The sequence below is a fragment of the Carassius auratus genome, unplaced genomic scaffold (genome assembly GCF_003368295.1).
Source record: "Carassius auratus strain Wakin unplaced genomic scaffold, ASM336829v1 scaf_tig00030267, whole genome shotgun sequence".
Taxonomy (NCBI): Eukaryota; Metazoa; Chordata; class Actinopteri; order Cypriniformes; family Cyprinidae; genus Carassius; species Carassius auratus.
This window is the reverse complement of record NW_020525839.1, coordinates 302,675-329,009: the sequence shown is the minus strand read 5'-3', so window position 1 is coordinate 329,009 and position 26,335 is coordinate 302,675. Positions and strand designations below refer to the sequence as shown.

General features: G+C 34.5%; 3 protein-coding genes across 3 annotated transcripts; 1 reads left to right on the top strand and 2 right to left on the bottom strand.

Annotated features, from left to right (window-relative positions):
* Nucleotides 1–773: 773 nt before the first annotated feature.
* Nucleotides 774–9,245, bottom strand: LOC113080130 (NACHT, LRR and PYD domains-containing protein 12-like). The gene is made up of 9 exons (XM_026252353.1): nucleotides 8,909–9,245; nucleotides 5,631–7,203; nucleotides 4,815–4,976; nucleotides 4,175–4,339; nucleotides 3,913–4,080; nucleotides 3,161–3,334; nucleotides 2,684–2,857; nucleotides 2,428–2,595; nucleotides 774–1,972 (listed from the first exon to the last, which is right to left on the bottom strand). Exons 1-9 carry the CDS (start codon nucleotides 8,928–8,930, stop codon nucleotides 1,903–1,905), a joined length of 2,676 nt encoding a protein of 891 aa, XP_026108138.1. The 5' UTR covers nucleotides 8,931–9,245; the 3' UTR covers nucleotides 774–1,902.
* Nucleotides 9,246–10,491: 1,246 nt separating this feature from the next.
* LOC113080115 (keratin, type II cytoskeletal 8-like) lies at nucleotides 10,492–15,404 on the bottom strand. The gene is made up of 8 exons (XM_026252337.1): nucleotides 15,017–15,404; nucleotides 13,745–13,953; nucleotides 12,763–12,823; nucleotides 12,570–12,665; nucleotides 12,329–12,493; nucleotides 11,384–11,509; nucleotides 10,955–11,175; nucleotides 10,492–10,660 (listed from the first exon to the last, which is right to left on the bottom strand). The coding sequence occupies exons 1-8, from the start codon at nucleotides 15,278–15,280 to the stop codon at nucleotides 10,648–10,650; spliced, it is 1,155 nt and encodes a 384-aa protein (XP_026108122.1). The 5' UTR covers nucleotides 15,281–15,404; the 3' UTR covers nucleotides 10,492–10,647.
* A 1,262-nt stretch (nucleotides 15,405–16,666) lies between these two features.
* Nucleotides 16,667–26,025, top strand: LOC113080120 (ankyrin repeat and BTB/POZ domain-containing protein 1-like). The gene is made up of 12 exons (XM_026252345.1): nucleotides 16,667–16,938; nucleotides 17,504–17,566; nucleotides 17,651–17,706; nucleotides 18,501–18,645; nucleotides 18,723–18,882; nucleotides 20,056–20,101; nucleotides 20,181–20,297; nucleotides 21,280–21,392; nucleotides 22,255–22,353; nucleotides 22,539–22,706; nucleotides 23,676–23,876; nucleotides 24,693–26,025. Exons 1-12 carry the CDS (start codon nucleotides 16,883–16,885, stop codon nucleotides 24,897–24,899), a joined length of 1,431 nt encoding a protein of 476 aa, XP_026108130.1. The 5' UTR covers nucleotides 16,667–16,882; the 3' UTR covers nucleotides 24,900–26,025.
* The last annotated feature ends 310 nt before the right edge of the window (nucleotides 26,026–26,335 follow it).

Genomic DNA, 26,335 nt, shown 5'->3' with positions numbered 1-26,335 from the left:
TTTCCTCAGCAGTCTGTCATTGTGGGAAAAAGAGGAAAGTTGCTTTCTTAGATCACAAGACTGAGAGCTAGCGATGACTCTGCAAGGCAGATATGTTCTGGTCATGTACTAAATTGAGACAATTTTGGTCTTCAGTATTTGAAATTTGAAACTCATTTAATAAAACTCAAGCATTTAATTTAAGAATTCAGCCTAACACAATAATGGCTTTGTTTGGAGTTATAGATGACGAAATTCGTCGGCAGCGCTGCGTAGGATTTATTCGAGAATGCCTCCAAATGAGTGCATTTTTGGATGTGAGGGAAAGTTTACCATGTTCAGCTTCCCCCAGGACCCAACATTACTGAACAGTGGATGCAGTTTGTTTTTCCGGGGCAGCAACAGAGTGTAGCAAGTGCGCTTGTGTGTTCTGGTCATTTGAGTGACGAATGTTTTATAAACAAGGCCCAGGTCGACGCTGGATTTGCACATCGTTTACTTAAAGACCCTATTCATGTAAATCAGCAAATTTGTTGGAAATCAGCACATAAGTGAATATATGTTAATGGAAACAACACGAAACATCAGTATTATAGCTCCGCTCATGGCACGCCTCCAGGAGCTCAGCTTCTTCTGGAAAGAATCGGAAAGATGTATTTTATTATGATAAAACTAAAGACTTTTTGTATATATGAAGGATGCAGTACTACTCTATAGGTACTCAAGATTAACCTGAGATTAGGTGAAACGGTGTATGTTATGTCCCATTTAAAAACAAAGGAGTACTGGACGGGTAAGACACAAACTTTGATTTATAAGATTCAAACCTCTTGTACATTTAGTGCCAAACATTACAAAATAAAAGACACACATCTGAACATTTTGTCCTCCCCCAGAGATCCTCTTTTTAATGCATTGTATGAGATCTGTTACTGAGTTCATCCACTGCTTACAGAACTATCCAGAACAACAGTGAAAGAAGAACAATGCTTCAATACTGAGTATGTGTGAGGGTTTGTGTGCAGTATGCATGTGAGCCCTGCTGAACGGAATAACATTGCTGTAGTTATGAATACTCCTTAAATAGATAATTCATCTTAATCAAAAAACTTATTTCAAACAGCAGTAGCATGCAAATCTCTGGTGATCTACGTTGATCTGTTCAGCAGGGTGTGAGTGTGTGTTACAATAAGAGTGGCCAAGGTCACATGAGGATGCTCGCAGGTTTTGTCATAGCTGCTGCTCATTTCTAATGAATATATCTTGCAGCACTGTACTTTCAGACACTTTATTCTGTAGAAAAGCCACAAATGCCAGACTGAGCGCTCCTCTTTAAGTGCCACTAAAGCTGTTACCGTCCATTCAGAGTGAAACGGTTCTTAAAAATCACACTAAAATGAATGTTCTCAATATGTAATGTGAAATAAATCACTGTTTCTATGAGCTATAGCTGTCTAGAATATATATATAGCTATAGCTGTGAAATAAATAACAGTATGAGGGTTTTACAGTATGTGAAGAACCAGACATGACAGTTTGAATGATTTACAGTAGCCCCCAAAAAAGTATTTAACACTTAAGATTAAATGTATATATGAAGCAATTTATTCTTCATAACCAGAAAGAATCCACTTTTTTAATCTACATTTTTAACAGTATATCTATTTTTATTAATATTATTATGAAAACTGACAATGTTCTCTTCAATGTGTTATATTTACTTCAGATAAAGAAGACAATCAAATTCAAGAATTAATGAATAAATTAAAGAAGACAATTCAAAGACAATCATACTTGTCTGTATAAAACTATCTGTAAAAAGGGCACTAGAGAGTGTCACTTTGTAGAGAATATGCATTAATCATAGCATTTTGTTTTACACTAGGAAACATGCAAGTGTCATCCAACCTGAAATGTGATTCTCTAATAAACAATACTTTGGCATGTGTCCATCAACTCAAAAACATCTTCACTGAAGTCGTTATACCTAAGACTGGAAAAAAATATGAGAAAATTAATATGTTATCACATGAAGTACATCATATTGAGATGTGACACAAGTGCAATCATACGGCTAAATATTTTTAAATGTAAAATATATTTAGCTTTAGTTCAAATGTCAAAACATAATAGAAAATGTACTGCAAAAGTTAGCACATTTACAACATTGAAAATACAGTTTTTGGTTAATAAAATATTAATTATTAAAATATATTTTGGACAATATAAATGTATTTCCACTGAAAATAAAAAATACCAAAAAATATATATTATATATATTTTTAGATATTTATAGACATATATTTGAACTTGTATGATATTAATGTATATTTGGCCATTAAAATACATTTAAAAACTATGAAAACATTTAAAATACATTTATAGATAAGTTTAAAACTAAAATATATTTTATTAATATAAAATATAACATTTATGGACTGGACTTACTTTAGCTCGGTCATTAGAGGACGGTCAAGCATTAATTTGACCAATCGTGGTACGGAGGAGTCCGTCATTTTGTTGTTCTTTAGAATGAGAGTTGATAAAGTGCTGCTGGCAGCAACAGATTCACATAACTCCTCGACGCAAGCGTCTGTGAGCGACAGCATCTCCAGACTGCAGAAACAAGATGAGACAGGTAAGATTCAATCATCAGCTGCGCTTCAATTTGTTTCAGTCAATCACGTGTGAGGATTTTACTCACTCCAGGTGCTGTAGTTTGCAGTGTTTGTGTCTCAGCGCCTCCCAAATGTGTTTGGCTCCAGTATCGCCAACATCGTTCAGCCCAACCGAGAGACTGACGAGCTTTGACAGGCCAGACGTCAAAATACTCCCCAGTGCTCGAAACACCTCCTCGGTCAGCTCACATCTACTCATCCTACACCACAACACACACACTGCTTAGATTTCACATAATCAACTACCAAGAACTACCAAACACAGAACCTCGTGTCAGATCGAGTGTGAGACACTGAATCCTAAGGGACAAGTGAGTGAAATAATACACATATGGGGCCACCCAATCCTAGTCATCCCACATTTTAGAGTATTTTCTACTGATCCAAGCAAGGAAAAACAATATTAACCAATAATATCATAACCTAACATGCCTCAACTCCGCCCACCCCACATGATCAACATAAAGGTGTTTAAACACCTAACAGCTCATTTGTATACATACTCCAGTATCTCCAGTGAGCATTTAGGAGTCATCAGCGCTTCACATATCTGCATCGCTCCTGATTGGCCGAGATCATTTATGGACAGATCCAGCTCAGTCAGACGGCAGTTTTCTGATCGGAGGGCAGCTGCTAGAGAAGAGCAGCAGGAGCCAGTCAGCTCACAGCTAGACACACTGTAATTATATCAGAAATACATCAAAAACACACATGATCAGTCATACAAAACCCATATCTTATCAGTATTTCAATAAAGAGATGGCTATTAGTAGATTCAAATAAGGGTAGTTTATCTCTTGGATTTTGTGGACAACTGCAACCATCTCAAACTTATTTAATTTAGTTGTGTTTTGAAAGCAATTAATAGTTTTATTCAGCAAGGATGCATTCAATCGATTCAAAAGTGACAGTAAAGACATTTATAATGTCACAAAAGATTTCTATTTTGAAGAAATATTTTCTTTTCTTCAAAGACTCGTGGTTTCTGCAACAATATTAAGCAACACAACTGTTTTCAACATTAAGACTAATAAAAAATTTTTTTGAGCAGCAAATCGGTATATCAGAATGATTTCTGAAGAATCGTGTGACTCTGAAGACTGGAGGAATGATGCTGAAAATTCAGCTTTGATCAAAGGAATAAATTATATTTAAAAAAATATATTAAAATAGAAAACTGTAGATAGATATTTGCTTTCCGAGGTGATTTTCAGGCACATGTGTTGGTCACCTAAACAGAGAATGTGTGTCTTACTTCAATGTGTTGAGGCGGCCTTTCTGTAACACTTGTGAGATCAGCTCCATCCCATCATCCATCACTTCGTTCCGGCTCAGGCATAGCTTCCTCAGATCTGAAAAACTGCTGTTCAGAGCTGAAGACAGCGCAGGCATGGATGCCGCAGTCAGTGAGCATAGATCCAGACTGTAGAATACAACACAACAGCAGTTAACATATCACATGGCTTTCCTTTCTGTTTCCAAAAAGACTGACTGATATATGAATAGTGCAAGTGTACTTGATTTCCTGTAGTGTGCAGTTTTCCAGGGCACTGCTGAGGTGAATAAGGCCTTGATCCTCCAGATTATTCCCAAACAGATTGAGCACATGTAGCCGCGAGCCTCCAGAGAGCATCTGAGCCAGAGCTTCACAATCAGCTGTAGTCAATGAGCATCCACACAAGCTGAACAAAGTCATGACATACTTCAGGCAAGTGTTCGAGCAAAAGCAAGCACACATACGTCCTTTATTTCCTTTGCCATGGTTTAATACATTTTGACTTTGTTTACCTACTCTTTTCATACTTGCTGACTGAAAAGTAAATAGCATGCAAGCACTGTGTATAATAGACCAACAGTGGCTTGCAAGAAAGCGGGATCTATAACGAACAGTACATATAATGTATGAGGACTGTAGAGAGCGCGTCGATAGAAAAACAAAGCCAAAACCTGGACATTTTTGACAATTTAGAAATCTCAGACCAGGACATGTTTGGGAAAAAGAGGAAGTATGGTCACCTTTAAAAGTAAATTTCATCCAGTGTATCAAAATAGTACATTACTGTGGCTCAGCCACATAAGAGACAGAGCTTTGAGTCTTATTTCCAATATTATGCTCTCCTGTCTAATAAAGGCACATACATAAAAAAATACTCTTACTTGAGCGACTCCAGCGTGGAGCGCCTGAGTGCATCACAGAGGGCTTTGACAGACTCTTTTTCTAGTTTGGAGTATGAAAGATCCAGCGTTATCGTCCGTCCCTCAGCCAGCGCTGTTGACAGGTTTGTGATGGCAGTCAAACTGAGACGACTCTGTGACAGACTGACAAGATAACCCCACTGACATAAACTGTTTGTACAAAAAAAACTGCATTTTTAAAATAAATTTGGTATTAGTAAGATTTTTTTTTTATATTTATAGCTTTATTCATCAAGGATGCCTTAAATTGATCAAAAGCGACACTAAAGACATTTATACATGTTACAAATAGTGCTGTTTAATCAACTGCATCCAAAATAAAAGTTTTTGTTTACATAATATATGTGTGCATATGGTGTATATTATTGTATATTATTAAGTATATATAAACACAAACACATGCATGCATATATTTAAGAAAAATACATTATTTTTTATATATTAAATATTTTTATATGTAATATAAAATATAAGAATATAATTATATAAATGCATATACATGTAAATATTTTCAAAATATTATACATACATAACAAAAATATACACAGTACACTGACATATGTTATGTAAACAAAGACTTTTAATTAATGGCGATTAATCGTTTGATAGCACTAGTTACAACGTTTTCTATTTCAAATGAATGCTGCTTGGTTTAAATTTATTTTATCAAAGAATCCTAAAAAAAGTGAGGCAGTCAGGACTCATGAGTGATTAAAGCAATAAAAGTCAAATATGCATCTAGTAGTGCCACGTGCACATCTAAAATCTCAGACTCACCCAATGCTTTTCGACAGCCGTAACGCTGGTATAAGCATCTTGACCTGTTCGTCTGTTAATTCTGCACTGTACAGGTTCATATGCTCCATCTCTCCCACACAACTCACTACATATGACAGCGCAGCGCAGTCAGGCTCCTGCATGGAGCTGTAACTAACATGCCTCCACTGGCTCTTACTAATGCTTTCTTTGACCAGAGATGAGTTACGTGCATGTTGCAGAAGCTGAAAAACACGAAAGTGCTTTGTTGCATCACCATCTGGCAACACCTTAGAAACATTTCCCATCAACCACTGAGAGAACGTGGATATTCGATTTTCGTCGAACTTTCCCACGGAGTCTTCTATTGGTTTACGCTGGATTGAGTCTGACAGTCCCGCTAAAAATGTGTAGTACAAATCTGAGCGATCGTCTGAGATCTCCTGCACGGATTGGTCCAGATAAAAGGACGTGGCCAATAAGAACTCATGCATCACTGGAGACAGGAAGGAGAATGTGGTATCAGGGTGAGTGACATCACCATTGATGCACAAAAAAGCTGAAAGCATGGGGTAGTGTAGAAAAGAAAGCAGGCAGCAGGATGTGACATCGCTGTAGGAGCAAACCGGATTAGTAAGTTTTCCCAAACTAGACACAAGCGCTCTGTTTTGTTCTGCATGCATCTTCTGTTTCTGCAGGAGCATGTGTGTGATAATGCTGAGCAAGTGAGTAAGAGTCTCAGGTGGGGTTTTTTTATTCTCAAACTGAGTTTTAAACACATTGCAAAGCGTCCAGCAGAAGGCCGGACGAAAACACTGCTCGCACACTCCCAGTGCCTGCTCAGATTGGTGAAAAAGTCTCTCTGCTTGGCCTCTGTCGTCAAAGAACTGCTGGAAGAACGTTCTCCTCTGGGTCTGGGAGAACCCGACCACCTCAAAACATCTCAAAGACTCGACTGGCCCTCGGGAGGTGATCAGCAATGAAGCCTCACCCAGCAGAGATCCATGAAGTAGACTGCACAACAAGACGGACCCAGACGCTTCTTGTTCTACATCACTTATAAGACTAGATGAGGACAATGGACTGCATAGAAGGTTCTGCAATCGCTCCAATCCATCAAGCACAAGAAGCAGAGACTGAGGCCTCTGTAGAGCGCCGGCGAGAGTCTCTGTGGAAATGTGAGAGTGTATGCAGCCCAACATGTTCTGCAAACTCTCTGCTTTCCCTCCAAGAGCGTCCAGCTCCAAAACCGGCACTCGCATGACGAGGGCGTAATGTTGCAGGCGTGCACCCGTCGTCCAATCCCAAATTACCTTTTCTACCGCTGTAGTCTTACCCATTCCAACACCGCCATAAAGAAGCAGCCTCCGGCCTTCAGATCCAGGAGAAAACTCTCGAGATATGACATCCTCTAAAGCTTCCAGACCTCCTCTCTTAGCCCTTGCGCGGTCGCCCTCATACGCACACACTGAGAGGGCCGTGTAGTGGCCTTTCTGGACCACCTCTCCCACAGGCTGACCTCCCAAAAGAGAATTGGGCAGAGTTGAGTTCAGAACAGAGTTTCTCAAAGTCTCCTTATGCGTTTGCTGCACATCTGTGGAAAAAAGAAATGATAAGAATTATTGAAGTACTTCATCACATCACGTCTCTCTATCTATCTATCTATCTATCTATCTATCTATCTATCTATCTATCAGTATATTCAGAAATTATTCTGAATTCAGGTAGCAAACAGGTTGTATATAAAAATGGAATTCAAATTTGACTATTAAAAAAAAATATATATATATATATAGTACTGATCAAAAGTTTGGACACACCTTCTCATTCAAAGAGTTTTCTTTATTTTCATGACTATGTAAATTGTAGAGTCACACTGAAGGCATCAAGGGCTATTTGACCAAGAAGGAGAGTGATGGGGTGCTGCGCCAGATGACCTGGCCTCCACAGTCACCGGACCTGAACACAATCCAGATGGTTTAGGGGTAAGCTGGACCGCAGACAGAAGGCAAAAGGGCCAACAAGTGCTGAGCATCTCTCGGGGAACTCCTTCAAGACTGTTGAAGACCATTTCAGGTGACTACCTCTTGAAGCTCATCAAGAGAATGCCAAGAGTGTGCAAAGCAGTAATCAAAGCAAAAGATGGCTACTTTGAAGAACCTAGAATATGACATATTTTCAGTTTTTTCACACTTTTTTGTTATGTATATAATTCTACATGTGTTAATTTATAGTTTCGATGCCTTCAGTGTGACTCTACAGCAGTGTTTCTCAAACTTTTTCAGCACAAGGACCACTTTATCTTCCTATTTTTTTCTGAGGACCACCTAACAGAATCCCACTCTAACACGCCCCCAAAAACCAAAAAAATAGGAAGGATAAGCTAAATTTAAGTTTAATATGCAACTGTTTCAAGTAAAAAACTAATTATTCAAACACAAATGCAATAATATGATCAGAAATTATTATATACATTTTTATTTAATTTGAAAAAGTAAATGTGAAATGAGTTGCAGCTTAATATGAACAACAAACTGCACATGTGGAAAAAAAACTGCAATTAAACATACTGTAACAGCCTAGGTCCCACTTAATGCCATTCCAAAGAGCCATTAGTTTAAAACTGAGGTGGTGGGTATAGGAAATCTGGTTGTAACTATGGTAACAATAAAATGCTGAAAAGAATGTTCCCCTTAATGTCCAATATCACTGAAATTACCGGGATTTTACACATGAAACAAAAACTAGTACATTACAAAACTAATAGATCTGTGGATTCTAGATTTTGAGATTTCCATCTAAAACTTAACGTGAATATTAATGAGATGGGTGGTGCTGCTTATCACACATCAATGTCTGACTCCAAACACTTGCCTAGTTTAGGTCATCGTTTCGCGGACCACTAGGGGGCGATGGCGGACCACTAGTGGTCCGCGGACCACACTTTGAGAATTACTGCTCTACAGTTTTCATAGTCATGAAAATAAAGAAAACTCTTTGAATGAGAAGGTGTGTCCGAAAAAGTCCCCCTGCTTGGCCTCTCTCTCTCTCTCTCTCTCTCTCTCTCTATATACAGTATATATATATATAAATAGCTTGACAAAAAGCTTGTTTTCTTGTTTCGAAAAAAAGTTTTAAAATCCTAAAGTTAAGGTTTATAGACATATAAACAACAGACAGACAGATTTACATATAGACACTATTCTATTAAATAGATTATATTAGAACTGATAAACTCATGAACTATTACGTTAGCGTATCGTGTTAAAGAACAAACAGTCAGAGCTGTTTTTGCTCACCAAATGAAATCTCGCTCCACATGGCTGCAGATCCAGAGATATTGAGAAACACTGAAGTTCACGGGCTGCAGATGAATAATGTGCTGGACGCTCGATGCTCTTTGGTCAGAGAAGAACGAGGAAGTGTCGTCTTTAATTTAATGAATTGTACTTTGCAAGACCCCGCTATGATAATGACTCCGGGCCGAACAATTTCATACTACAAAATGACAGGCTGTACTTTTTACACACATACAGTATCACAAATATGCACGAAAACGATTCCGTTTGAATGTGTTTAGAATACCAACGCGGAAGCAAAGAGAAGTTATTTAAACAGCGCCATCTAGGGCCAGTTTACATCATAACATTTAGTGAAGTTCATGTTAAACGCAGTCCAAAGCGACTTAACATCGCGCTCATATTTCATCAGTTCATTCTCTGGGAATCGAACCTATGACATTGGCGTTGCTAGCTCCATGCTCTAGTTTGAGCTACAGCATTAATACATATTTAACCATTTTCAATTACTTTGTTGGGTTGGATTTGAAGTTGATTAACTATACCAGTGGTTTTCAACCTGTGGGCCTTATGTATTGCAGGTGGGCCACCAATTCCTATTAAAAGAAATAATGTTGTTCATATATTTAAAAATATCTAGGTCATAACATAATAACATTTCATATATATATAATTAAATAACAAAAAATAAATATTAAACTGTAACTAGCTATGCTTGCACTATTCGAGCTCACTGATTGGTTTAAGAATAAACCTCCTTAGATCTTAGATATTTTTTCTGCATATGCTACAGAAAAACAGCAGTTGTGCAAAGTGGTGCCAGCCCAAGTTATTTTCTGTTCCTTGCCAGTTCATTCAATAAAGACAATCTAGCTTCTGAGTTATTAACTCAACAATAGCGGGGTCAGTTAATGTTTTTGCAGTGGGCCGTGCAAACATATGTGTTTAGTTGTGTGGGCCGTGAGCTGAAAAAGGTTGGGAACCACTGATCTATACTATATATTTTCTGTTTGTTTTTTGGCTTGGATAGAAGGAGTCAGTCAGTCAATCACACAAGAAAGTGGCAAAATCCATCATGGTTGTGTATCTGTTTTGGTGAGTTGTTGTTGTTTTTGCAGTACAGCTACTTTCCTTGGAATCCTATCAGGCCAGTTTCTCTCTTTGAAGACAAAATAACACACTTCACCCCTGGTTAAAGCTGTCCGGTCTCTAATCACAGCTCATGATGACAGGATGCTTCAGATTCTTCAGATGACACTGTGTCACACACGCTTTTGTAATTTGAAGCAGTCTTTCGTATTATGCACTTAAGGAACGGAACATATTAATGTCATTTTAGATTTTACACTGCATTAAACAAATAAAATAATATGTGCATTTTTATAATTCCATTTTTACATTATTTATTATACCTTACATTTTTCTTTACTTTTAGGTATAAGGTATGATAATAGTAATAATTTGACCTCCAAATGAAAAACAATAACTTCAGTTAATTATAATAAAACATTGAGAACATAAAAACACCCAAAAATATTTTATTTATGAGCAGTTTGTGAAAGAAAAAACTGAATGTATCTTTCTTTTGAATGTAAATATTATTTATTTTCTTCTTTCTGTCAATTGTTCGCTATTAATGTCTTCATTCAGCAGAGATGACATGACATGAAGTGAATGTGTAGACAGTCAGATGCTTGCTTTTTCTTGGGTTTATGGGCTGGATGGATGTTTACAGTGGATTATAGTCCAAGCCTGATGGGAAGGAGATTTGTTGAGTTATTACCTGAAATCTTCATATCTACTTTTGACCAGTTATTTCAGTTAATTCATCATTTATATATGATAAATATTATAAAACATTTAAAATAAAATGATTAATATATTTCAATAAAAAAAGTAATATTTAAATAATAATAATAAAAAAAATAATATACTAAAATAATAATATTAATATGTAATAAAAACAATAATACTAATAAAATTTTCATCTAAGATAAATACTTTATTTTAAGCTCTCTGTTAATTGTTTAAGCTTTACAGCTTCACCTGTCTTCTTCTCCTTCCAGCAGTTTCTTGTAGGTGGCGATCTCAATATCCAGAGCCAGTTTGACGTTCATCAGTTCCTGGTAGTCTCGAATATGTTTGGTCATTTTGTGTTTGGCTTTCTGCAGTGCGTCCTCCAGTGATTTTATTTGTTCTTTCGCATCAAGCACCGCCTCCTCACCACAACGCTCCGCCTCTTTGATTTGCTCCTCAACACTCTCACGCTGTAATGATGTCAGAGAATTAATACTGCGGTAAAGTGTCACTGTATAAGCTGTTAACATTCATTTACAGCCCTGGGCTTTAAAGATCCCATTTGTGATAGTATAGAAAGTTATCAGTGCAATTACTGCGGATGCTCATGGTTGCACTGGTGTTCAACAGCAGACACCAACAGTTGCTATAATAAACAGATGTTGAGTATTATCTTACCTGTGGTTTTGCTGAGATGATCTCTTTTTGCAGTCGTGTTATCTGCCTTTTCAAATCAGCGATTGCACCTTTATTGTCTTTCAGCTCAGTGTTGCACTGGTCAGCTTGCGATGAGATCAAGTCAAACTGTGAGGAAAAACACAGGTATATGCACAATTATGACATTTACTATATATATATATATATATATATATATATATATATTTTTTTTTTTTTTTTTTTTTTTGGCTGAAGGGTTCTGTGATGACAAATTCAATTTTAAAAATAAAAATATTACATGGAATATTTGTATAAAAATTACAGGAAAAAAAAAACTTTTAAAATGGTTTTAAATGAATTATGCCATGTCACAAACCAGGGGTTTTCAAACTGGGGTCTAGGAGGTTTGTGGAAAGGTTTGGAGAAAAGCAGTGCAGAAAATGTAAAAAAATAAAAAAATAAAAAAATAATAATAATAATAATACATTTAAGATTCAATTAAATGCATAAATATTTTCTCATAATAAATAAATAAATGACAGTACATCTAAATAGTTTTAGACATTTTTCAGGTTATAAATTGAGTCTTTATACATGAAAATATATAACTGCCTTTTACATTTTAGATGGCATCCCTTGCACAAGGATTATTTGGAAGTCCATGGCATTGAAAAACACTTGACACTTCCTGTCAGCTACTCAGAAATGAATGCACCCATATATATAACATGCTATTTGGTTTCAAAAGTCTAAAATCTTTGATTACTTAATAACATGAGAACCTGCAGGAAATAACAAATGAGTTCTCAAGATCCCAATTGTTCTTCACAGAGATTAAGTGAAGGGAAGTGCTTAAGGTTTGGGATATATATCTTGAGAAAAGGCCTCTATGCTCTCAAGTTTCTCCTTTAGTGTTTCAGAAGAGATCTTGGCATTTTCTCAATAATTCAGAGATGTGATCCTCACCTTGTTTTTGTACCAGACCTCAGCTTCCTTTCGGCTGTGTGCTGAAACCTCCTCATGCTGGCTCTTCACAGCAGCGATGATCTTCTCCATGTTCAGCTGCCTGCTGTTGTCCATCTGCACCACAACAGACATGTCCTTCACGTCAGCCTGCAGCTCACGCAGCTCCTACAGAGAAAGAGAGGTTAAGCAAAGTCCTCCGATTCATCTCAGGACATTTCATCCATGCATGAGTTTGCAGTACCTGCTCATAGAAGCTCTTGAAAAAGAGCAGGTCATCCAGAACCGCTGCTATTTTATCTTCCAAGGCATTTTTACACAAGTATGAAGTATCCACATCCTGACAGGACAGTGACAGTATACTTGTTAGCTTGCTTGCATATTATCATTATTATTCATCTGATGCTATTTATCTTCTGCAACTGGATTTGTCTTACCTTCTTCAGAAAAACAAACTCATTTTCAGCTGTATTTCTGTTAGTAATCTCATCTTCATACCTGTAGAAGGAATTATATCATCTCTTGGGTTAACTTCACTCAGTGCTGTTATTAAGTAAATATATTGATTAATATAATTCAATATATTTACTTAACATTTATAATAATTAACATATGAAATAAAACAGATATAAGAATTAAATAAACGTATCAAATAATAATGTTAATAATAATAGTTAATTTATTGAATGAAATACAGTTTTCATTTACTGAAATAGAATTGAAACTATTTACATATTATGAATATATGAATATATATATATATATATATATATATATATATATATATATATATATAAACTTAAAAAATGCATTAGAAATGCTGCCTTGGCAACTAGCTGAAATAAAATGAGCTGAAGTACTAAAATTATTATAAATAATACATAGAAATAATAAAAAAAAATACAAAAAGCACATAAATAAATTAATAAAACTTACACTAAAATGAAAATTAAAACTGAAAATATAAAAATAAAAGCTTATTCAAAAGGTAATTTCTATTAATGAAAATAAATGTGTAAAAATCTAATTTCAGTTTTCAAAATTTCAGAATATTTCTGTTGTTCTGTTTCTTTTTTTAATAAGTGATACAACCAAATTACCATGGTTTTACTGCAGTAAGAAATTATTAAATTGCACATCTAAACATATTATATTGTGCATTTCTTGGCATACTAGTGTCAAGTGAAGTACAGCTAAATGAACACGTGAATTTTTGGCTGAAATCAAATGGTTATCATGGAAAATGATTATAAGGAATGTTGTTGTTTACATGATTTTACGTTTAAATCTGAAATAACATTGAATATTGACTATAAGTTGAAAAAGATTGAGACTAATATTAAGTAATACTAATGATAGCATGAAACTCAACACTGATGTCTAGATTTGAGACTGAAGATGCAGTGTGTGAACACGGACCTTTGTTTCTGTTCCTCAACCTGTGCGTGGACATTCCTGAGCTCGGCGTCCAGGTGTTCTCTGTCTTTGTTCACCTGCTCCAGCTGTGACCGCAGGGTAGTTATGTAGGACTTCAGCATGGGCTCCAGTTTAGACTCGGGTTTAGACTCTTTCTGTAGCAGCTGCCATTTAGTCTCTAAAAGTTTGTTCTCCTGCTCTAATTTACGGACCTGCGTGTGTTTCAAAGAACAGTTTATTGCTCAAATGTTGCTCTTATAACATAGCTGAGAATTATGTTTCATTTAAGTATCAACATTGTTCCTCTTAAAGTTTCTTAAGAGTAATACAATACACACAAAAGAGACATTAGTTGCCATACAGTAAGAATAAAGCTATAAAAGGTGAACAGCAGCTTAGATCATTTGATCTTGTGAGAACAGACTGAGAAATATTGGAGTTCATATTGAAATCTCAGATTTCTGATAGTTTCGGCCAATCTGAGCCCAGTTTGAGACATTGTGGATATTTCTACTGATACTTATGAGACACGTGTGAGAGCAGAAAACAGGTTTATAGATCTGCAGTGTTTAAAATAATAACAATAGTGTAATGCTCTCAATTGGTAGAGCATTGCGTTAACAAGCGCAAGGTTTGGGGTTCGATTCCCCGGGAAAACATGATAGGTAAAAATTGTTAGCATGAATGCACTGTAAGTTGCTTTGGATAAAAGCGTCTGCTAAATGCATTAATTTAATTTAATTTAATTTAATTTAATTTAACAATTAAATAATAATTGTAATTTTAAACAATAAAATAATTATTTCTGCCAAGATCAAAATAAAAAATAAGAACAAAATCAGAACAAATAAATACATTTATATTTCTCTCTGTGGTTATTTAACAGATCTGCCTGCTGAGATTAAAATAAATAAGAAAAAAATAGTACAGACAAAAAAATATTTCTCTCCTGCAGGTTAATTTACAAATTCAGCTGCTGTGATTAAAATAAAAAATAAAATAAAATAAAAATAAGTACAAATATTTTTCCCCTCTCTGCTTCAGATCACACACACACACACACTCAATATGTATATATACTGTGTATAAATATCACTTGACAAAAGGCTTGTTTTATTGTTTCGAAATAAGTTTTAAAAGCCTAAAGTTAAGGTTTATAGCCATATAAACTGAAAAAAAGATTAGATGGATAGATTTAAAAAATACATTTAAACATGAAGCTGAGTAATGTGTTATGAGTAATGAGCAGGTGAAACAGGCAGAGAGAGGGCTCACCTTGTCAATGAAGGAGGCAAAGCGATTGTTGAGAGTTTTGATCTCTTCTTTCTCCTGGATCCGCACCGCCTGCAGGTCCGGGTCCAGCTGAAGATCCGCAGGAGTTAGGAGGCTTGTGTTAACAGACACAGCCCTGATGGGGGCCGCAGCCGGTGACACGTTCCCAAACCCAAAATATGAGTTCCCCTGCCGGGGGATTTGTGCTCCGGCGCGGGGGTACGAGCCCACGGAGCGGCTGCTGAAACCATTCTTGGAAGAGCTCATGGCGGATAGACAGAGAGAGATGGAGAGGTGCGAAACAGAGGGATGACAGGAAGACAAGAGGTGTTTCCTGAGAACTCGGCTACTTATACGCTGACAGGTGGGTGTGTATTTGTGTATAAATGAGAAAATAGCAGCATTCCTCACTCTGAAAAACCTGTTTAGTCCACCAGCCGTACCTGACTGGACGAGAACTACTGTTCACAGATCTCAGTTCTGAGATATCAGACACTTCAAGAGATCTACGTTTGATTATGAGAAGATTTCCTGTTAATGATTTTCTAGAATATGTGAAAATATACAGCGTAGGGATGCAATTTTAGCTAAATGTGCTGTTTTGCACAGATTTCTTGCTTTTTGGTTGCATATTGTGCTATTTTTTCCTGCCTAAACAATTTATGCTTTTTGGATTTAATGAAATACAAATAAAATTGGATGTAATTCTATACAGCTGCTTCAGTACAATATTTTTGCATTAATTTCTTTGGCTTCTAAACGAAATGCATCGATTATTCAAACAAATCCTCAGTTGTTGTTGTTTGTTTTTTATGCACATATAAAAATGCAGGATATTGACTTTAAAAGAGTATATTTGCAATAGTGCAATGGATTTTTATTTATTTATTTAATTATTTTTATGGAAGGGCAGAATGTGATTTAACCTGTTTACCTTCTGTTATTTACATAAGCAACCATTTTAAATTATTCATTTATAATTGGCTTACTGAGAATCTAACTTTTATTTGTCTGAACCATTCAAAGCCCATGTTGAGTTTAATAAAAAATGAGAAATTAGTTCTCAGCACATAAGAATATTAAAATAAATATCTAAAAAGTAAAGATCTATTTACAAATTAACAAATATTTAAATATATTTTAGGTTTGTATATTTCTGTCTTTACAACAGTTTTTCCCCTAACAAAATAAAAGAGATAAATAAAATAAAATAAAAGTTAAATAAAATAAAATATTAAAAAAATATTTAGCATTTCTCATTTTTGTTTAGCTTACATTGAAGTATCAAAATAACAAAAAAATAAATAAAACTAATAAAACTTAACACCTAAAAAAGAAAAAAGGGCAAAAACGAACAGAAATTACTAAAACTAAAATAAAATACATAAAAAAAATTACATTAAAAATATTAACAAAAACCATAACAGTATATTCATTACATTGCAAACAATGCAAATAATAAATCACATTTTCAAAATGCCTGCATTAATGATAAACAAAAATGACAAAATTCTTGAAAAACATGTGGTAGTATTACTATATATAAAAACAAATCTAATTTACGTTTGATAAATAAATAAATAAAAGGTAATAACTATATTATAGCAGTTCACAACACCATCCTTCAGAGGGCGCTGTTGAGACGCACGTAAAGCTAAACTGTCTGTACGTACACAAACCTGCTTCCTGTTTACGTTTGCCGAGCACTTTCACAGTGCGAGAAGAAACAGGAGACATCGCAAACATCACCTGGAGACAGGCTCCTCGTTAGTTTTGTTGAGATCTGTCGCCGTCCGTGCCCCTGCAGCCGATCCTGTCTGTTAGACAGGCCGTTTCAATGCATTTCAGAGAAGTTTTACCGCCGCGCAGATGGACGCTGTTGATCTGTTTTCAAGCTGCAGAAAGGGCGACATTGCCAGAGTGAGGTCAGACTTCTTCTTCTTGTTTTGGTTGAAGTTTCGCATGTGGGAACATATGCATATGCATTTCCTATTTAATCTTTTGAGTCCATAAATGCATATATTAACCAATTTGCATGGCCATCCAATACACAAATGTGCATTACCAGTGTTGTCAGTATATGCATATGAAACACAGTGTGCAAGCCTTATATAGTGTTTGGAGACTGCATGTGCAAATCTAAGCAACTGTGCATAGACTACGTATATAACCTAATGTATGTGCATGTCTAACCAATTGTGCATGGCATATTTGTTATATAGATGCTGTATGTATATTCAGCAGTCAAGATGGCATTACACTGCAGTGTAGAATTATGCTTTTCAAACACACGTAAGATATCAGGGTTGTCTTTCAGTGGCATTTTGTTTGGCAGTAATGTTCTGTATTGACCCACATACTGCATTTACTGTACTAAGTTTCTTGTGTGATGCTCTATGTTCCGTTCTGAAGGATGTTTTAGTATAATGTTGGTTGTAATATATCTTGTATCTGTTTTTTCTTTTGCCATTTTTTTCCCATCTTCTCCAGATACCTGGTTGAACAGAGGGATGTAGAACTGAACATCAGAGATAAGTGGGACAGCACACCTCTGTAAGACTGCTCGCTTATTTGCTTTCATTGTCTTCTACGTCCGTTCTGATGAAGCCCCTGATATCTCTCCATCTTTATCTTCAGGTATTATGCATGTCTCTGTGGACATGAAGAACTGGTGCAGTACCTGCTTGCCAACGGTAAATATCATACTGTTAGAATTCATAATTTACCAGGGAGTTATATAATCTGTACTGTATAGTACTGTAAATCTGAAACCCTTAAAAAAAAAATATTAATAATAATAATAAATAAATAAACACACAATTTTTTTTATTAATTAATTTGGATGGTAAAACTAAATTTTATATGAGATTTTTTGTATTTTATAAAATAAAAAAATTATATGTGATTTTTTTTTAATCCAGGAACTAAAATTTCAGCATGTCTAAACAATTAAAAAACTCAGTTTTTTAAGCAATAAATATTTCATTACAAAGCTCATAAAATAAATGCAAACAAAATATGCCAGAATGGGTAATCATGCAGCAATTTTAACCTAGATTTAATTTGTTTAGGCTCTAATGTTGATTTACAGTACATAACCTTTATTTCCCATTAAATATAAAAAGAAATAAAGGTAAAATACAAGTGCACTGCTTGTCACAATTTTAAAAAATATAAATTTAGTTAAATATCACATTTTTGGTCCAAAAAGTATATATATATATATATATATATATATATATATATATATATATATATATATATATATATATATATATATATATATATATATGTGATAAAATTATATATATGTATGTAAAATAAATTACATTTTGTTTCATCAGATTGAAAAGATCATTTGACCTAAAGATTGTTTGATTGAAGCTATGTTAATTTTATTTTAGCTTATAGTTTATCCATCATATATAATAGGTCTCACTATCCTCAATGATATATTTATATATATATATTTTTCTTTCTTTTTCAGGAGCAAAGTGTGAGGCGAACACGTTTGACGGCGAGCGCTGTCTGTACGGAGCGCTGAGCGACCCCATCCGCCGCCTCCTCAAAGAGTACAAGCGCATCACAGCGAAGGCCATGCAGAGAGACTACTACGACCAGTTCCTGCAGACGTGAGGACCACAGACATACACACACACACCACGGTCACTTTCATAGATGCACTGATTGGTGCTTTTTCCTCTCACAGGCTTTTGGAGCAGGGAAGCTACAGCGATGTGACGTTTATGGTGCACGGTGAGATGTTCAAGGCCCACCGCTGTATCCTGAGTGCCCGATCAGAATACTTCGCACACATGCTGGAGACCAAGTGGAAGGGGAAGAGTGACATTACCCTCAAACATCCACTGGTAGGCGCTGTTTCACCACGCAGAAATCACTTGAGTGTCAAACTCCAGAGCCCAGCTCCACCACACATATTGTACACCCCTGATGTAGAGTTTGAGATTAGGACCAGAGCGTCCCAAAAGAATGGAAGCTTGTTTCTGAAACAGAATTAAAAAGTCAAAAAAAAAAATTTGTGTGTCTATTTCAAAATCCTGCCTTTTTCTTCTTTTCAGAATTGTAAGATATAAGCTCACATGGTTAATTCCAAGTTTACGTCTGACAATTATGATTTTTATATTTCTTAATATTTTAACTAAACTTTTTTTCTTTGAATTTTGAGCTTCATTTCACAGTTCTGTGTTTTAGTTTGTGCCATGCAATAAAAAAAATGCTAACTTTTTATCTCACAATTCTGATTTTTTTTTACCCTGATTTCGGAGTTTACATTTCCCAATGACATTTTTTTGTTTTCACCATGGAATGAAAAATAAGACCGTAATTGTGACTTCACTCACTTTTTTTTTTTTTTTTTGATGATGATCATGAATACGAGTTTACATCACATTTCAGATTTTTTTCTTAGAATTGTGAATTTATGTCTTGCAATTCTGAATTAATATATCTCATAATTCGGAGAACGCATTAAAAATGCCATTAATATTTTCAGAATAATGCATTAAAAAATATTTAATGCCATTAACACAGAAAAAATGTGATTAATTAGTTCATTTTTAATTTAACTTGTGATTAATTGTAATTTTACTCAATCAACATCACTATATGAGCTATAAACACTGAAAAGTGTCAGTTACCCTTCGTATTTTCTTATTCTGTGGTGTAAACGGGCTTCCATATAAATTATATTAAGTCAAAGGAACCCACGTGGCATATTATCTGCAGTGCATACTTTTTCATATTTAATAGAAGTGTCACTTTTCCTGAATAGTAAGTTACACCACCTTTTTATCATTTAGAATTAAACATGAAATCATGTTACATTTATTAATGTAGCAGACTCTTTTATCCAAAGTGATTCATTCTAAAGAGAAAGTGTTAATGCTATTGTTCACGTCTTCTTGAGCTGCTTTAATTCTCTTCTCTCCAGGGTTGTGTTAAATTAGACAAATATAACCTTTAACTTCAGCATGCTCCAGACTCTCATGATCCTAATGTGTCAATCCTAATTTCCTTTTCAGGTCAATCCTGCTGCATTTGGTGCAATCATGCAGTATTTCTACACCGGTGAGCATCAGACCGAGAGCTAGAGTTTATCTGGTGCCAGACAGCGTCATTCTTCACCATGTGTGCTGTCTTTTTCCAGGGCGTTTGGATATAGATGTGAACTACGTGGAGGACTGCAAGCGTTTGGCCAAACAGTGCAAGATCAGTGAGCTGATTGAGGAGCTGGAAGTGAAGTGCAAACAGGTTTATGAGTTTGGTGAGGAGTTTATACAGCAGTCATGAAGCTCATAATTCAATGTTGTTAATGTACAGTCAAGCTTTCATTCAGATAAAATAATTCACTTTGCTGCAAGGTATTAACAAATAGTAGATAATTGCTTTAAAGTGGAAACATTACAGTTTTTTTTATACTGTTTTTGAAATAAGTCTCTTCTGCTCACCAAGGCTGCATTTATAGCAGTGATATTGTGAATCATTATAACAATTTAAAATAACAGTTTTCTATTTAAATGTATTTAAAAATGTGATTTATTCCTGCGATACAAAGCTGAATTATCGGCGTCACGTGATCCTTCAGAAATCATTCTAAGACGCTGATTTGCTGCTCAACAAACATTTCTGATTAATATTAAACAGTTGATACGTTTGTGCAAATCGTAATACTTTTTTTTTTTTTTGAGGATTTTTTTAATGAATAGAAAGTTCATAAAAACAGCATTTATTTAAAATGGAATCTTTTGTAACATAAATGTCTTTAATGTCACTTTTGATCAATTGAATTAAATAAATACATCTTTGATGAATAAAAGTAATTATTTATTTTGAACATCAATCACATATGGACAGTATATAGATATACTTATTTATTAATTTATTCATGGGAAGTAATATTTTTCTGATTATATTGCTATGCAACTTGTAATATTAATTCAAGAAATTAGATTAGTATTTGCACATAATATTGTTTAATTTTACGTTATGAAACCTCTTGCATTAAGTGATGTTAATATATTGAATCTGATTTCAAATGTATAAAAAACAGTGTGATGATCGCAGTAATTTTATCACTAAATTAAATCTTCATCAGTATTTGTTTTTTCTGCAAAAAAATAAATAAAAAAGAACTAAAACATTAATTTCAGGATTTTGAATCGGTTTCATTGCAGTGAACCGTCTGAACAAACGGATTAATAATAACACATCTGGACTTCTCTCCTCTCTCTTGTTCTCTCTGGCAGTGTCTAATAAGCCCGGGACGTGTGTGAAGGTGTTGACTCTGGATCCTCATGACTTTCAGCTGCAGGATGGGATGGCTCTGCTGGCTGACAGTGCCCTTCCTGCCGAGCTGCGGGTGAGAGGATGCACACGCTCCAGTCCTAACATTTTATCACTAGGATGAAAATATATACGTGTAGGGTCTGTGGCTGATTGCATTTTTTATAATTATGGGATGTGTGGTTGCCAAGCAACTGGTGGTTATATTAGTTATCTAAAATAAAGTTCCTGTTGGTCAGATTTCACATGATGCTTCCTCTCCTCATGGGAAGTAAATTTGCCTTGAGGATCAATAAATTCTGTCATGAAAATGTTTTTTATTACAGTATTTTCCGGACTTTTTTTCATAGTTTGGCTGTTCCTGCGACTTGTAGTCAGGTGCGACTTATTTATCCAAATTAATTTGACATGAACCAAGAGAAATGAAACAAGAAAAATGAACCAATAGAAAACATTACCGTCTACAGCCATGAGAGGGCGCTCTATGAAATGAGAGTTCTTCTTGTTTTTGGACAGTGTTTTTAAAAGCTTGCGAAATTCTCCTACACAACGTTCAAACATTTGGGGTCAGTAAGATTTTTTTTTTTTTTTGGAAAAAAATTAATATTTTTATTCTGCGAGGATGCATTCAATTGATCAAAAGTGACAGTAAAGACGTTTAGAATGACACATGCAATCTATTCAATAAAGAGCCGTGAAAAAAACATGCATCGCGGTTTCCACAAAAATGTGAAACATCACAACTGTTTTCAACATTTACAATAATCAGAAGTGTTTCTTAGATATTACAACAAATTCTGAGGGCTCATATGACACTGAAGGCGATGCTGAAAGTTCAGCTTTGCATCACAGGAATTAATTACATTTTAACATTTTAAATTGTAATAATATTTCACCGTTTTACTGTAATGATTAAAACTCTCGCTGTTTATCTTTAGGTTGGATACGGCCAGCTTCCTTTCGATCTAACTGATAGTTTTCCGAGTTATCCTGATATCTGCTTCCGGGTGGAGGGCTATGACTTCCTGTGTCATAAGGTCAGTATTTAACAGCGCTCATCATAATCATAATGTGGGAGGACATTAATGGCATCCCAAATGCAAATGAAGACATCAATCTAATATCTGTTATTAGAATGACAGTTGTGTTTTCATATTAAATCAGTGGCTTGATTAAGAAGGGTATTTGTGCAGATGAAATGTGTTTGTGTGTATGTGTGCAGGCGTTTTTCTGTGCTCGTAGTGATTATTTTAAGGCTCTGCTGGAGGATCATTTCAGCGAGGGGGAAACTCTCCAGGCTCATCCCAGTATTCCTGTCATCACCCTTCATGATGTGTCTCACGATTTGTTTTCAAGAATCCTTTACTACATCTACAGTGATAACACTCAGGTACACACAAGCACACTTAAATGTGCAGTAAACACTACATGCAAGATCTACAAATCAAGCAGAGGATTGCTAAACGCTCATTTTCTGTAAACTAAACACTGTGTAGTTCTGGCATAAAACAAACTGACATTTATCATTGTAATTGTTAACTAAAATGGAAATTGTAAAAAAAAAAAAAAATCTGTAATTGAAATAAGCAGAAATAAAATTTAATTAAATAAAAATACTTAAAAATTAAATAAAAATAAATAGAAATAGAAATATAAAAAACTAAGAAATTACAATAGCACATAACAAAATTACTGAAATGAAAAAGATTGAAAATATAAAAATAAAAACAGTCAAAATATGAATAAATTAATTGGCAAAGCAGAAATAAAATATAATTATATTTTAATCATAAAAATAGTATTAAAATGACTAAAAAATGAAAGCAAAGGCATCTTATTAAGTTTTAGGCTGAATCTATTTGCACTGAGTAAAAATATAAATGCATTAAATGTATATTAAATTGAAATAGAAGTATTTGTTGGTGATTTTGCTATTTACATTTGAAACATGGCATGTATTTCCACCTCAGTATTGTAGTACATTATAAAACAGTGAGTGTGAATGTCATATTTCTTAATATTATTAAATGTATGCTGCCTTGTATTTGGGACAGTAAAGCCATCCCTGCACCTATCCAAAGAGGCACAAAATCATTTTTATCATTCCTTCATTTTTATCGAAAATAAAAAGATACTGCGATGTACTTTACGCTCTACATCACTGAGTCAGTTGAATGACGTGCGTCTTTTGTTATGTTGTTTATGCCAAGCAGACACTTGTGGGCGGGGCTAGTGTAAATAGCCTCTGCCAACAAGATGGGCTATTTACACTTACACTTCATTTTTATCATGCTCAAGAGCTTCATAAGTGCAGCGGTCCGTCAGATGTGCTAATGAAGCCTCTGTGGTTGTCTTCCAGCTCACTCATGAGAATGTGTATGAGGTCCTGTGTGTGGCCGACATGTACCTGTTGCCGGGTCTGAAGCGTCTGTGTGGCAGGACTCTGGCTGTGCTGCTCAATGAGGAGAACGTCCTGCACATGTGGAAGACGGCCAAACTGTTCCGGCTCTCACGTCTGGAGGACCAGTGCACTGAATACATGGCCAAGATCATAGAGCGGGTATGTCTCAGTACAGCAGCTGGGATTTCATTCAAGTTTATACTGCTTATGATCCAAATTCATCTTATTTACATTCAAAATTAATGTCCCACTCATTCATTTGAATTTTAATATTATTAAAAAATTATAAAAAATTTTAATGATGTTATCTAATATAAAAATATTTTATATAAATACATAAAAAGTATATATATATATATATATATATATATATATATATATATATATATATATATTTTTTTTTTTTTTTTTTTATACATAGAAATATAAAATATTTGCTAATATTTTTTAAATACATTATACGTTTATATTTCTAGAATATATAATATAAACATATCAATTTATTATATAAATATATTATCATATTTTTGTTATATTATTTATATTTGTAAATATAAAAATGACTTATTTACTGTTCAAATATGAAATTGTTTATTAATATATAATTATATATTAAAATATAATTTTGTAATATTTTAAAGATTTTAAAATATAAAAATAGGTATTTTTTAATAAGTAGAAATTTACATATAGTGTATGTATATTTTTTGCAGTAATGTGAAAATATTTAAAAATATAAGTTAAGAATTGTTTAATTTATACACATGTAAATTAATATTTTTATAATATAAAGATATTAAAAATATATTCTAAAAATTTTTTATATTTAAATATGATATATTTAATTTTATATAAATAAACATTTATATTTATTTACATTTTATAATTGTATTAAAATCGTTTTTAATATGAATATATATTATTTAATGAAGAAAAAAATCTATTGAAGAATGAATGAAGTTCGGTTTGTTTCAGCTGGTGGAAAGGCCAGAGTTTGCTGATATGATCAGAGAGGATGCTGGGAATGTGGCGGCCAGGCAGGAGACTGATTCCATCCCTCTGGTAGACGAGATCCGCTTCCATATCACCAGTAACGTTCAGACGTACAGCGCCATCGAGGAGGCCAACCAGAAACTCAGCGCCCTGGAGCTCCTGCTGGTCAGCATCGGCCTGGAGTGCTGAAAGACAACTAGAAACTTGAGCTCGGGAGAGAGCGGGACGCTGACAGATTGATCAGATGCTTATGAAATGCTTTACATGCACAATTAATCTGTAGCAAACTAGCACCACATTAGCAGTAACAATCTAATATGGTCGATTCTAACCAAAAACATGCATATATAGAGTCAAGATGTGCCTGCAGTGATTCAGCTTCCTGTCTTTAGCTGTTTCTGTTGTGAACAAAAAGAGAGACGAAAGCTTGACATTTGAATTATTTCACTGGTAGTGAACCTGATATATCAGAACAAGTTGATGTTAGCGCTCTTCCTGATCCACTGTTCAGCCTTCCACATGCATCATGACAGATGTAGCAGAATATGTATCAAGCTTTATAAGTTGTGAAGTGTTGCGAACACAGAGTCAAAACCATAGGGTTTAGCTGTTACATCCCTGATGATGAATTCGAGTCGATGATTAATATAGGATGAGACGATAAAAACTGGCAAAAAACGATTTATTCACATGCATGTAAGAAAAGATGTGCATTGAATAATAGTCTTTTTGAGAAGTTAAAATTTGGGATGTTTTCGTGATAGGACTGACAGTTATACAGTCATCCATTTTTGATCCAAGAATGAATTACAAAAGGATTTCATTTTGTGTGATAGTTCAAGCAAGTGGACGATTATTTCTGCCTCTAAATGTATCTTCCAGCAGTGATATAAAAGTTTTCCAGCTTTGCATCCGCAGACTTCTGCTAATGCGCGTGCAAAATCAGGAAATGTTCTCCTAAACCTGTCTGTGCTTAATCTTTCTTCACCTATACATTTTTACTCCTGCTTTTTGTTTTTCCTGGAGTGCTTTGATTTTATTTCATAGTCTTTTATTTAATGTTTTTTATGCTGGTCTTTAAGCATATCCTGCACTTATTTGCTCAGCAGCACTTGATGAGTTTGTGTATGTTTATGTTTATGTTTATGAACTGTGTGCTCAGGAGAAAATATGACAAATGAGATTTGAGTTTGAACTTTCATGAGTGTCCAAGTCATAAAATATCTGATGCGTTGGCATTGCAGTTTCCTTTCCTATGATTTATTGTGGGATACTTTGACTGAATGGGATGTACGTAAGTGAGCAAAAATAAATATTATTTAATCTACATATTACTTGTGGGTCTGTTTGATTTACATTTGAAGAAGTCTGAGAACACCAGAAAAGCAGTTCTGTTCTGTATTACTTAAAATTGAATTTAAATGTCTATAGAGTTAGAAATTCTATAAATGTTTTTTTCATTATAATTATTTCATATTTATTACTATAAATGTTATTAGAAGTATATTTTGAGTGAAAAGTTGAAAAATTGGTTGAGTAAAAACTCAAACATATTATTATTATTATTTTAATGAAACCAACACTCAAGCAATATTTGTTTACACTTTGTCCTATATATAGTTTTT

Coding starts and splice junctions, on each gene's coding strand:
- LOC113080130 (XM_026252353.1), bottom strand. CDS start 8,930: ATGTGGAGCGAGATTTCATTTG. Junction 4,977..5,630: donor CGGCTGTCGAAAAGCATTGG/GTGAGTCTGAGA, acceptor TTATCTTGTCAG/TCTGTCACAGAGTCGTCTCA. Junction 4,340..4,814: donor TCCACGCTGGAGTCGCTCAA/GTAAGAGTATTT, acceptor GACTTTGTTCAG/CTTGTGTGGATGCTCATTGA.
- LOC113080115 (XM_026252337.1), bottom strand. CDS start 15,280: ATGAGCTCTTCCAAGAATGGTTTCAGCAGCCGCTCCGTGGGCTCGTAC. Junction 13,954..15,016: donor TTGCCTCCTTCATTGACAAG/GTGAGCCCTCTC, acceptor AAACACACGCAG/GTCCGTAAATTAGAGCAGGA. Junction 11,510..12,328: donor AGGTCTGGTACAAAAACAAG/GTGAGGATCACA, acceptor TTTTCCTCACAG/TTTGACTTGATCTCATCGCA.
- LOC113080120 (XM_026252345.1), top strand. CDS start 16,883: ATGGACGCTGTTGATCTGTTTTCAAGCTGCAGAAAGGGCGACATTGCC. Junction 20,102..20,180: donor CATGCAGTATTTCTACACCG/GTGAGCATCAGA, acceptor GTCTTTTTCCAG/GGCGTTTGGATATAGATGTG. Junction 23,877..24,692: donor TGGCCAAGATCATAGAGCGG/GTATGTCTCAGT, acceptor GGTTTGTTTCAG/CTGGTGGAAAGGCCAGAGTT.